This window comes from Nansenia antarctica, assembly GCF_963989245.1.
Source record: "Nansenia antarctica genome assembly, chromosome: 6".
NCBI classification, from domain to species: Eukaryota; Metazoa; Chordata; class Actinopteri; order Argentiniformes; family Microstomatidae; genus Nansenia; species Nansenia antarctica.
The window spans coordinates 9,825,539-9,838,178 of record NC_137676.1 but is presented as its reverse complement, the minus strand read 5'-3'; the positions used below and the strand labels follow the sequence as shown (position 1 = coordinate 9,838,178).

Sequence of the window (12,640 nt, the reverse complement as noted above, 5' to 3'; positions counted from 1 at the left end):
ATCAGCCCCAACATGGTGGACATTATTAACACCTCTCTGTTATCTGGTATAGTCCCCACCAGCTTCAAAACTGCCTCAGTCACCCCAATCCTCAAAAAGCCTGGTCTGGACCCTGATGACCTTCACAACCACTGGCCGATCTCCAAACTTCCCTTCCTGAGTAAAACTGCAGCTGCCGGCCAACTCCATCAGTACATGTCAAACTAAGAGCTCTATGAGCCCCTACAATCTGGCTTCAGATCACACCACAGCACGGAGACCGCCCTCATCAAGATCATCAATGATCTCCTCATTGCTGCTTACTCTGGCCACTTCAATATCCTCATCCTCCTGGACCTCTCTGCAGCCTTCGACATTGTCTTCCACACCATCCTCCTCAACCGCCTCTCCGCCCTCCTAGGTGTCACCGGTACAGCCCTCTCCTAGTTCGATTCATACCTCTCTAACAGGGAACAGTTAGTCACCATCAATGGCTCAAGTTCCCCCCCCCAGCCCCAGTCAATCAAGGTGTGCCTCAAGGCTCTCTGCTTGGACCCCTCCTCTTCACCATTTACATGCTTCCCTTCGGGCAGATCCTCCGTCATCACAGCCTCAACTTCCACTGCTACGCTGATGATACCCAAATCTATCTCAGCTCCACTCCATCCTCTCCGCTCCCCCCTCAGTCCCTTGTCAACTGCCTGCATGAAATAAAAACCTGGATGACATTAAACCTTCTCAAACTCAACAGTAATAAAACAGAGCTCAAGGTTGTGGCACCCAAGGCGCTGCTCCGGAAGTTGGCGACTTCATCCTCGAGGTTGACGGCTTATCCATCTCCCCATCTTCCAAAGTCCGTAACCTGTGCGTCATCCTTGACTCCACCCTCTCATTCCAGTCACACATCAAATCCGTCACCAAATCTGCCTTCTTTCACCTCGGAAACATTGCCAGACTAGAACCTTCCCTCACTGACTCCATGGCCGAAACCCTCGTCAACGCCTTCATCACCTCCCGCCTGAACTACTGCAATGGAGTCCTGTTCGGGTTTCCCAGCAAAGCCAGGCTCCAGTATGTGCAGAACTAAGCTGCCAGGGTTCTCACCCAAACCAAGACCTGGCAGCACATCACCTCCACCCTCATTCACCTCCACTGGCTCCCGGTCAAGTCCCGCATCCCCTACAAAATCCTCCCTCTCACCTACAAATCCCTCCATGCCTGCGCCCCCCAGTACCTAACTAACCTCCTCCACCAACATACCCCATCCTGGAACCTGCGGTCCTCAGACATGGGTCTGCTCTCTACCCTCCACACCAACCTGCAGACCTTCGGGGACAGAGCCTTCAGTGTGGCAGCTCCCACCCTTTGGAACTCTCTCCCCACAGTGATCCGGAATGCCTCTACCCTGGACACCTTCAAAGTAGAGTAGTTGTGTCTCTGTCACTGTCGCTGTCTTTGTTCTACGAATGGTCTGGATGTTGGGGTCGATATCCAGCTTGAGGGAGGCCAGGAAGCTCTGGTTGACTGTGACTAGCCTAACTATGTGATTAGGTCGAAGCCACTGCCACTGCCGAAGCCGAAGCTGCCACCGCTGTGACCGAGGCTGACAGGACCGACGCTAGAACCAGTGCCACCAAGGTTGAAATGGCCGCCACCTAATCCTCCAGCTCTACCACTGTATCCTCCGCTTCTTCCACCCATACCGAAGCCTCCTCTACCTCCACCTCTGCTTGAGTAACTGTAGCTTGATCCACCTCCACCACCGAAGCCACCACCTCCTCCACCCGCAGAGCATCTAACGGACACACTGCTGACATGGCTGGAGCCCATGGGAGCAGTAGAGAAGCTTGAACTCTTACGGACGCTTCCACAACTGCAGAAGTTTGTCCCAACACCACTTACGGTGCCTCCCGTGAATCTCGAAGACCTCTCATCCTCTGCCAGATAGTAAGATGAGAAAAAAGTAGGAGGGTGCAAACAGTTGAGTCTCTCTGAGTGCCTTCTGTCTGCGGACCACAGGCTTTTATCGGCCTCCGACCGGGTGGGGCTCCTGCTGGGATCCACCTCCAACATCAGCTGGTCCCTAGCTCAGCTCTCTCTCACCTCCACCCCTCCTTCTCTCCTCCTCCCCTCTCTCTGTCTCTCTGTCTCTCTCTGTCTCTCTCTTTCTCTCTCTTTCTCTCTCTCTCTCTCTCTCTCTCTCTCTCTCTCTCTCTCTCTCTCTCTCTCTCTCTCTCTCTCTCTCTCTCTCTCTCTCTCTCTCTCAACTGCAGGCCTGTAGGGTTGTTGGAGAGTCCCGGCTAGTCAGAGAGGTAACAAAGCCATCTCGTGTAAACTGATCTTTCCCTGGGCATACCCAGGTACACACATATATATACACACACACACACACACACACAGACACACACTTTCACATATGTGACACGGTCTGGTGAAAGGGGTAACAAGTTGGCAACCGATTTAATGTTAATGACACACTCACTAGTCAACTAACACAACTTGTTTTGCGAGCCTGCTAACAATGCAAAGTAGTGTTATAGTTAACTAGGTAGCAGTGGGGATTACTCACCGAATCCATTGCATTTAAATATTTTGGCTTGACTAGAGGGTGTGTGTTGTGATCTTATGTTGAAATGTATTTCCTGAACATTTTGATTGTTTGTCGTGTCATATGTGTATTGAGTACAATAAACCTGGGCATCGTCATACAGATGTGATGAAGGATACGTGTCTCTTCTTCAGAGGCTGATTGTGTGGTGACTACCCGGTTGCTGTTTTAATAATAGCAAGATCTGAACCTCTTGTTGCGTATTGGATAGTTTGCCATTTTTGGAGGATTAGTAACACTTGGATCTTTCAGTATCTCAAAAAAGTGTATACACTTCTACGGGTCTACTGGTATTTTTAGGAAATAAGTATTCTTGTTTTTTTACCAGCCATACACAGTAAACAACCACAGAAAATATGAGTCTCAACAAAGATATAATAGAATTCTGATTTATTCAAGATATTTTGCTGGTACATTGGTTGATGGCATTGAATAAATCTGGTCGTACCAGTCAGACTTAATTTGGTCAGAAGGAAAAAGGGGAGAGAGGGAGGGTAAGTGGAGGATTGTTGCTGTGTCTAGAAGTGACGAGAGGAGGAACCCATGGAGGAGCGGGACATGGACATGCCACCACCACCTCCGCCGCTCATGCTGTAGCCGAAGCCTCCTCCTGCCCCTCCTCCTCCTCCTCCTCCTCCCATGGAAATGGACATCCCACTGCTCCTGCCACCTCCACTGCCGAAGCCGAAACCGCCACCACCGCCTCCTCCACCTCCGCCCAGGCTCAGGCCACCGCCATATCCACCACCAGCACCGAATCCGCCACCACCCCCGCCGCCGCCACCTCCGCCGCCTCCAGAGCTTGTGACGTGGACGGTTGCAGTTGCACCACCAGCGGAGATTCTGGGGGAAGACACATGAATTAGTTAGCAGTTACAATAACATTATAATCAACATTCATTTTGAACGTGTACAATTGTATGTATGTAATGTAATGTATTAGCTATTCAAGACATTCAAGATATTCAATGTTTGCTTTTATTCTACCTGTTCAGGACCTATTGATTTTGTTTACATTGCATGTTTCTTATTTAATCTTTTTATTTTTAGATTTGATTTCTGCCTTGTGCTTACCTGGACTCTTCTCCTTCCAGCAGTTTCCTGTAGGTGGCGATTTCAATGTCCAGGGCCAGCTTGACGTTCATCAGCTCCTGGTACTCTCTGACCTGGAGTGCCATATCCTGCTTGGCCCTCTGGAGGGCAACCTCCAGATCGTTGATGCGCAGCCTGGCATCCCTTACAGCCAACTCACCACGCTCTTCGGTCTCTGCAATCTGGGCTTCCAGGGAAGCACGCTAAGAGGTGAAAGAAGAGATGGTAAGTTCCAAACTAATCGTATGATATGTTTTTAGTCACTTTATATAAATGCACCCTTAAACTTGTAGAGGCTTGAAACTATGTAGTAAAAACTAGAATTTTCGTTATTTTTTCAGCCAGGTCTTTCTTGAAAAATAGATGTTATCTCATTGAGATTAACCAGTATAAATAAAGGCTAAATAACTTAAATACTACTATGTATGAATGTTATGTTATAATAAATATAGTCATAAAATAGTCATAATAAATATAGTACCTGTGACTTGACAGACTCAATCTCGCTCTGGAGTCGGCTGATCATGCGGGTGAGCTCAGCAATCTCGGACTTGGTGGTGCGGAGGTCCTCACCGTACGATCCTGCTGAAGTCTGCATCTCCTCGAACTGGTGAAGACAGATAGAAGTGCAGTCCATTACAATGGAGCAGCGTAGAATGGCATGGGATAGAACTTAGATGCCTTCAACATCTCTAGGATTATCCTAAAAAGTAAATAACTGAATGATGTTGAAGATTCTTCTTGTCTTACCTTCTGTTTGTACCAAGTCTCGGCCTCGGCTCTGCTGCGTGTAGCGATTTCCTCGTACTGGGCGCGCACTTCAGCCACGATGGAGTCCATGTCCAGGCTACGGCTGTTGTCCATCTCCACCACTGCTGACGTGTCCTTGATCTGGCCCTGAAGCTCAAACAGCTCCTGGAGGGAGAAAGCGATATGAGCGATATCAACACCACTGATTCCAAATGACAGCTTATATTTGTGATATTACGACTGTGACGTGATGTTAGCCTTAACAAATCTTATTTCAGGTCCCTCTAAAGAATAGATTTGATCTCAACGACACTAATCTGGATGAAACAAGTTTCAATAAAATACAATTCATGACCATGAGACAGAATGTGGGCCTTACCGCCTCGTAGACGGCTGTGAGGAAGTTGATCTCGTCCTGGAGGGCATCGACCCTGGCCTCCAGCTCCACCTTGATGATGTAGGCACCATCAACATCCTTCTTGAGCAGGACAAACTCATTCTCCACAACGGCACGCTTGTTGATTTCATCTTCATATCTTAAAAGATAGCCAATATCTGATTGTTACATTGACCAACATTTATATGAGAACAGTGAATGCATTCTTAAACCAATACAATGCTAGGTGTTCCAATGCTGATTTCGTGCAATTCTAGAGACTTCTTATAGGGTTGCGTTCCTCCATTCAAACTCACTTGAGCTTGAAGTCCTCTACCAGGACTTGCATGTTGTTGCACTCTCCATCCAACTTGAGCTTCTCATTGCCCAGGCCATCCAGCTGCCTGCGCAGGTTGGCGATGTAGGCCTCGAACATGCCGTCGATGTTGGAGCGTGTGGTGGTCTGGTCCTGCAGGAGGCTCCACTTGGTCTCCAGCATCTTGTTCTGCTGCTCCAGGAAGCGCACCTGTACACAAGAAGTGACATCACAGGAGTTAGTTAGTGTAAGGTGGCTAGAGGAGATGATTTGTCTTATATTCAGAAATCCTCAAAATCGATGCATATCCTGATGAATACATGTGATTTATCATGTAATTTGTCAGCCATATAACTTGCTGTGGTAACATCTCACTGTTAAATTTGCATAAATTGATATACCTGTACTTAGTGACACATGATTGAGAATGCATATTCTACCTCAGGCCTTAAATAAACTATGCGTTTACTGCCCATGGCGACCACACCTTGGTTACAAAGGCATGAACTTGCACACACACACACACACACACACACACACACACACACACCCACACACACACACACACACACACACACACACACACACACACACACACACACACACACACACACACACACACACACTGACACAAATTACTCAAACAGCCATCCACTCTCAGTTTCATAGCATATTATTTTATTATCTCTTATTTGTACTATTGCAGCGTAACATTTTTATTCTCCTGAGCTGGGTTTAAATAATATTTATTTTCAGTTACTTTATGATGTTTGATTTAGCTTGCCTGGGACGATGGAATCAACATTTGGAAAAGTCCCAAAAGTCTTAAACCTGCTCATCCAAGCTCAATCAAAGACACCTGGCAATATATTATTATTATTATTATTATTAGGTAATATTATTTTTGCTATTTATTTTTGTCATGTTGCAACCTCCTCATTGTTATTACACATAATTACACAGTTATAACACATTTTAACGTATAACCAGACAAAATGACTTTCAAACACCAGAGGAGCACTGACCTTGTCGATGAAGGAGGCGAAGCGGTTGTTGAGGGTCTTGATCTGTTCCTTCTCATGGGTGCGGACGGTTTGGATGTTGGGGTCAATGTCAATGTTGAGGGGGGCCAGGAGGCTCTGGTTGACTGTGACTGCTGTGATGGTGGCCATACCACCACCGCCGAAGCCACCACCGCCGAAGCCACCACCACCGAAGCCACCGCCCCCAATACCACCGCCGAAGCCGCCACCACCGAAGCCGCCTCCGCCACCACCAAGGGCGAGACCACCACCGAAGCCGCCACCACCGAAGCCGCCTCCGCCACCACCAAGGGCGAGACCACCACCGAAGCCTCCTCCACCTCCACCTCCACCTCCACTCGAGTAGCTGAAGCTGGATCCACCTCCGCCTCCACCACCAAAGCCTCCTCCACCTCCTCCGGCCACAGAGCGTCTAACGGACACACTGCTGGCACGGCTGGAGCCCATGGGAGCAGCCGCAGCCGAGAAGCTGGAGAAGCTCCTCCGGCTTCCACCACTGCTGAAGCTTGCTCCACCGCCACTTATGCTGCCTCCGCCAAAACTTGTAGACCTGAAGGCCATGGCTGTTCTTCTTTTCCTCTGACGGATCCGGGGATGAGCAACAAGTAGGAGGGTAGACCAACAGACAGAGAGGTAAGCTCACTAAGAGGAGAGTTGAGTCCCTCTGAGTGCCTTCTGTCTGTGGACCACAGGTTTATATCTGCCTCTGATGGGGTGGGGCTAGCCTCTCACTCCTCCCCCGTTTTCTTTTTTATTCTATCTGTGGCCACTCCAGGGCACTGTCGATCAGCATGACAGGTTTTTTTCAAATGGAAGCTCCTATCTAGTTAACTAATGGGGTTTTTTGTTCACCAAGAAGTGCACCTGTACACAGGAGGTGTTATCAGAGGAGTTAGTTAGTGTAAAGTGGCAAGATGTTTATGCAATAGAAAAGGTTTGTTTTGATTGATTGATTGAATACTTTATTAGAAGATTTGCAGAAGTAGGTACATGCAAGTACATATTACATACAAGGTCAACTAACAGGATAAAAACCCAAGAAAGCCACTGGCTTATTTCAATTGGGGTCCTTGATACTTAATTCATCGTTACATGTAAGACAGACAAAAAACTAGTACTATCTACAAGATAATACAGACAAATAACTAGTACTATCTACAAGATAAAACATACATCCAACATGGGAAGAACAATACAACAAAACATAAGGTATGTACAGCGGGTAGGACAGGTGGGGACATACACCACAGGTGGGGGCGGGGGACAAAACACAAAGTATGTACAGTGGGTAGTTCGGGCAGGGGGACAGACATATAATATGTACAATAGGTAGTTCGGGCGGGGGGACAAAACAACAAGTATGTACAGTGTGTGGTCATGGTGGGGGGGGGGGGGGGTACAAAAACACCAGTAGATTTAGGCGGGGGGGAGGGGGGGGGGGGGGGGGGGCGACATAAAAACATTGCGTTTGCTCAGAGTGTAGACCAGGTAGGGGGGTGGGACAAAACAACTAGTATGTGCAGAGGGTATTTCAGGTGGGGGGGGGGGGGGGGGGGGGTGGGAGACATAACAACAAAACAACAAGAATATATAGAGGGTAGTCCAGGTGGGGGTGTAGTCTTTTAATTTGATTTTTGATTTAGAGGGTCCAGTTACGGATTGCAGCCTCCTGTAAATGTTTTTTGAGAGTGGTTTTGAAGGTGGGCAGTGTTTTGCACTCCTTTAAGATTATAGGAAGGGCGTTCCACATTTTTACTGCATAGTTTGCAAACGAGTTTAACCCCTTGTTTGTGGTGCAACGCGGTTGAACGTGGTTCGTGGAGCTTCCTCTGGTATTGTATGTGTGGACGTTGTTCACTTTTTGGAAGTATGTTGACAGGTACTTGGGTGTCTTTGTGGTGTAGCGTATCTTGAAGACCAGGCCCAGTGCAAGCTGCTGCACTCTGTCAACTACTCGTAGCCAATCAAGGCTCAAAAAATGAGCAGCGGTTAGATGTGTCCTAGGGTTGAGGCCTAGCAGAAGCCTAACCAGTTTATTTTGGGCTGTCTGGAGTCTTGTTTTTAGGGCCTTTGTGGTTCTATAGTACCATGATGTTACGGCATAGTCGAAGTGACATTGAATGAGAGCTCCTGATAGGGTCCTCAGTGTGTTTTTACTGACAAGTGAGGATATCCTGTACAAGAATCTAGTTCTATGGTTAACTTCTTTGATTACTTTTGCTGCCATTTTATCTCCGGAAAGATTTGCCTCTAAGATGGAGCCCAGGTATGTAATATCCTCTTTTCTTGTGATAGTAATGTTACCCACTTTTATATTGTAATTTACAGCCTTTCTGAGTTTAGATGGGGATCCGTATAGGATGGTTTCAGTTTTACCTAGGTGTATTGATAGTTTATTGTCAGCTAGCCAGATGCAGATTCTACTCAGTTCAGTGCTTAGCGCTTGTTTGGCAATCAATATCCTGATTTATACATGTGATTTGTCATATAAGTTCCTGTGATAACATCTCACCATTAAATCTGCATAAATTGATCGGATTTAGTAGCTCAAGATTCATCATTCATATTCTACCTGAGGTCATAAAGTCCATTGAATGTCTCAACTGTCATTGCCAAGTAAATGTGATGCTCTTATTTGTACCATTGCAACCTATGTTTATGCACAATGCATACTTTTTCTTTATGTCCCTTGGTTTAGCGTGCCTGGAACAATTAAATCAAATGTAACATTCCCTGAGTAACTGTAGCTTGATCCACATCCACCACCGAAGCCACCAACTCCTCCGCCCACAGAGCATCTAACGGACACACTGCTGACACGGCTGGAGCCCATGGGAGCAGCAGAGAAGCTTGAGAAGCCCGAACTCTTACGGACGCTTCCACAACTGCAGAAGTTTGTCCCACCACCACTTATGGTGCCTCCCGTGATTCTCGAAGACCTCTCATCCTCTGCCGGATTGTAAGATGAGAAAAAAGGAGGAGGGTAGAAGAATAGAGAGGGACAGAGAGGAGCAAAACAGTTGAGTCCCTCTGAGTGCCTTCTATCTGCGGACCACAGGCTTTTATCGACCTCCGACCGTGTGGGGCTCCTGCTGGGATCCATCTCCATCATCAGCTGGTCCCTAGCTCAGCTCTCTCTCACCTCCACCTCTCCTTCTCTCCTCCTCCCCCCCCCCCTCTCTCTCTCTCTCTCTCTCTCTCTCTCTCTCTCTCTGTCTCTCTCTTTCTCTCTCTTTCTCTCTCTCTCTCTCTCTCTCTCTCTCTCTCTCTCTCTCTCTCTCTCTCTCTCAACTGCAGGCCTGTAGGGTTGTTGGAGAGTCCCGGCTATTCAGAGAGGTAACAAAGCCATCTCCTGTAAACTGATCTTGCCCTGGGTATACCCAGGTACACACATATATATATATATATATATATATATACATATATATATATATATATATATATATATATATATATATACACACACACACACACACACACACACACACACACACAGACACACACTTTCACATATGTGACACGGTCTGGTGAAAGGGGTAACAAGTTGGCAACCGATTTAATGTTAACGACACATTCACTAGTCAACTAACACAACTTGTTTTGTGAGCCTGCTAACAATGTAAAGTAGTGTTATAGTTAACTAGGTAGCAGTGGGGATTACTCACCAAATCCATTGCATTGAAATATGTTGGCTTGACTAGAGGGTGTGTGTTGTGATCTTATGTTGAAATGTATTTCCTGAACATTTTGATTGTTTGTCGACTTGTTACACCTTTCACCAGACCGTGTCATATGTGTATTGAGTACAATAAACCTGTGCTTCGTCATACAGATGTGATGAAGGATACGTGTCTCTTCTTCAGAGGCTGATTGTGTGGTGACTACCCGGTTGCTGTTTTAATAATAGCAAGATCTGAACCTCTTGTTGCGTATTGGATAGTTTGCCATTTTTGTAGGATTAGTAACACTTGGATCTTTCAGTATCTCAAAAAAGTGTATACACTTCTACTGGTCTACTGGTATTTTTAGGAAATAAGTATTCTTGTTTTTTTTACCAGCCATACACAGTAAACAACCACAAAAAAGATGAGTCTCAACAAAGATATAATATAATTCAGATTTATTCAACAGTTGGTTGATGGCATTGAATAAATCTGGTCGTACCAGTCAGACTTAATTTGGTCAGAAGGAAAAAGGGGAGAGAGGGAGGGTAAGTGGAGGATTGTTGCTGTGTCTAGAAGTGACGAGAGGAGGAACCCATGGAGGAGCGGGACATGGACATGCCACCACCACCTCCGCCGCTCATGCCGTAGCCGAAGCCTCCTCCTGCCCCTCCTCCTCCTCCTCCTCCCATGGAAATGGACATCCCACTGCTCCTGCCACCTCCACTGCCGAAGCCGAAACCGCCACCACCGCCTCCACCTCCACCCAGGCTCAGGCCACCGCCATATCCACCACCAGCACCGAATCCGCCACCACCCCCGCCGCCGCCGCCACCGCCGCCGCCTCCAGAGCTTGTGACGTGGACGGTTGCAGTTGCACCACCAGCGGAGATTCTGGGGGAAGACACATGGATTAGTTAGCAGTTACAATAACATTATAATCAACATTCATTTTGAACGTGTACCATTGTAATGTAATGTAGGTAAGCAATGTATTAGCTATTAAAGACATTCAAGATATTCAATGTTTGCTTTTATTGTACCTCTTCAGGACCTATTGATTTCGTTTACATTGCATGTTTCTTAATTATTCTTTTTATTTTTAGATTTGATTTCTGCCTTGTGCTTACCTGGACTCTTCTCCTTCCAGCAGTTTCCTGTAGGTGGCGATTTCAATGTCCAGAGCCAACTTGACGTTCATCAGCTCCTGGTACTCTCTGACCTGGAGTGCCATATCCTGCTTGGCCCTCTGGAGGGCATCCTCCAGATCCTTGATGCGCAGCCTGGCATCCCTTACAGCCAACTCACCACGCTCTTCGGCCTCTGCAATCTGGGCTTCCAGGGAAGCACGCTAAGAGGTGAAAGAAGAGATGGTAAGTTCCAAACTAATCGTATGATATGTTTTTAGTCACTTTATATAAATGCACCCTTAAACTTGTAGAGGCTTGAAACTATGTAGTAAAAACTAGAATTTTCTTTATTTTTTCATCCAGGTCTTTCTTGAAAAATAGATTTGATCTCATTGAGATTAACCAGTATAAATAAAGGCTAAATAACTTAAATACTACTATGTATGAATTTATGTTATAATAAATATAGTAATAATATAGTCATAATAAATATAGTACCTGTGACTTGACAGACTCAATTTCGCTCTGGAGTCGGCTAATCATGCGGGTGAGCTCAGCAATCTCGGACTTGGTGGTGCGGAGGTCCTCACCGTACGATCCTGCGGAAGTCTGCATCTCCTCGAACTGGTGAAGACAGATAGAAGTGCAGTCCATTACAATGGAGCAGCGTAGAATGGCATGGGATAGAACTTAGATGCCTTCAACATCTCTAGGATTATCCTAAAAAGTAAATAACTGAATGATGTTGAAGATTCTTCTTGTCTTGAATGAATGAAGACCATAATTAATGAATGAAGACCATTCATAAAGACCATTCATTCAAATAAAGACCATTCATTCATTCATTCATTCATTCATTCATTCATTCATTCATTCTTACCTTCTGTTTGTACCAAGTCTCGGCCTCGGCTCTGCTGCGTGCAGCGATTTCCTCGTACTGGGCGCGCACTTCAGCCACGATGGAGTCCATGTCCAGGCTACGGCTGTTGTCCATCTCCACAACTGCTGACGTGTCCTTGATCTGGCCCTGAAGCTCAAACAGCTCCTGGAGGGAGAAAGCGATATGAGCGATATCAACACCACTGATTCCAAATGACAGCTTATTTCTGATATTACGACTGTGACGTGATGTTAAACTTAACAAATCTTATTTCAGGTCCCTCTAAAGAATAGACTTTATCTCAACGACACTAATCTGGATGAAACAAGTTTCAATAAAATACAATTCATGACCATGAGACAGAATGTGGGCCTTACCGCCTCGTAGACGGCTGTGAGGAAGTTGATCTCATCCTGGAGGGCATCGACCCTGGCCTCCAGCTCCACCTTGATGATGTAGGCACCATCAACATCCTTCTTGAGCAGGACAAACTCATTCTCCACAACGGCACGCTTGTTGATTTCATCTTCATATCTTAAAAGATAGCCAATATCTGATTGTTACATTGACCAACATTTATATGAGAACAGTGAATGCATTCTTAAACCAATACAATGCTAGGTGTTCCAATGCTGATTTCGTGCAATTCTAGAGACTTCTTATAGGGTTGCGTTCCGCCATTCAAACTCACTTGAGCTTGAAGTCCTCTACCAGGACTTGCATGTTGTTGCACTCTCCATCCAACTTGAGCTTCTCATTGCCCAGGCCATCCAGCTGCCTGCGCAGGTTGGCGATGTAGGCCTC

General features: G+C 46.4%; 2 protein-coding genes across 2 annotated transcripts in view; both read right to left on the bottom strand.

The window, feature by feature from the left end:
* Positions 1–3,105: 3,105 nt before the first annotated feature.
* LOC308160255 (keratin, type II cytoskeletal 8-like) lies at positions 3,106–6,725 on the bottom strand (the record flags this gene model as incomplete). Its single annotated transcript, XM_080534173.1, has 7 exons — positions 3,106–3,430; positions 3,662–3,882; positions 4,161–4,286; positions 4,430–4,594; positions 4,809–4,965; positions 5,123–5,331; positions 6,147–6,725. The coding sequence occupies 7 exons, from the start codon at positions 6,723–6,725 to the stop codon at positions 3,106–3,108; spliced, it is 1,782 nt and encodes a 593-aa protein (XP_080390299.1).
* A 3,673-nt stretch (positions 6,726–10,398) lies between these two features.
* LOC308160254 (uncharacterized protein) overlaps positions 10,399–12,640 on the bottom strand; it is a gene marked incomplete at both ends in the record, with an annotated part of 14,682 nt that continues 12,440 nt past the window's right edge. Inside the window, 6 exons of the mRNA XM_080534172.1 lie at positions 10,399–10,720; positions 10,957–11,177; positions 11,455–11,580; positions 11,837–12,001; positions 12,214–12,370; positions 12,528–12,640. The exon at positions 12,528–12,640 is cut by the window's right edge and continues 96 nt beyond it. Of these exons, the coding sequence (XP_080390298.1) occupies positions 10,399–10,720; positions 10,957–11,177; positions 11,455–11,580; positions 11,837–12,001; positions 12,214–12,370; positions 12,528–12,640 (1,104 nt within the window). The remainder of the gene's footprint in view (positions 10,721–10,956; positions 11,178–11,454; positions 11,581–11,836; positions 12,002–12,213; positions 12,371–12,527) is intronic.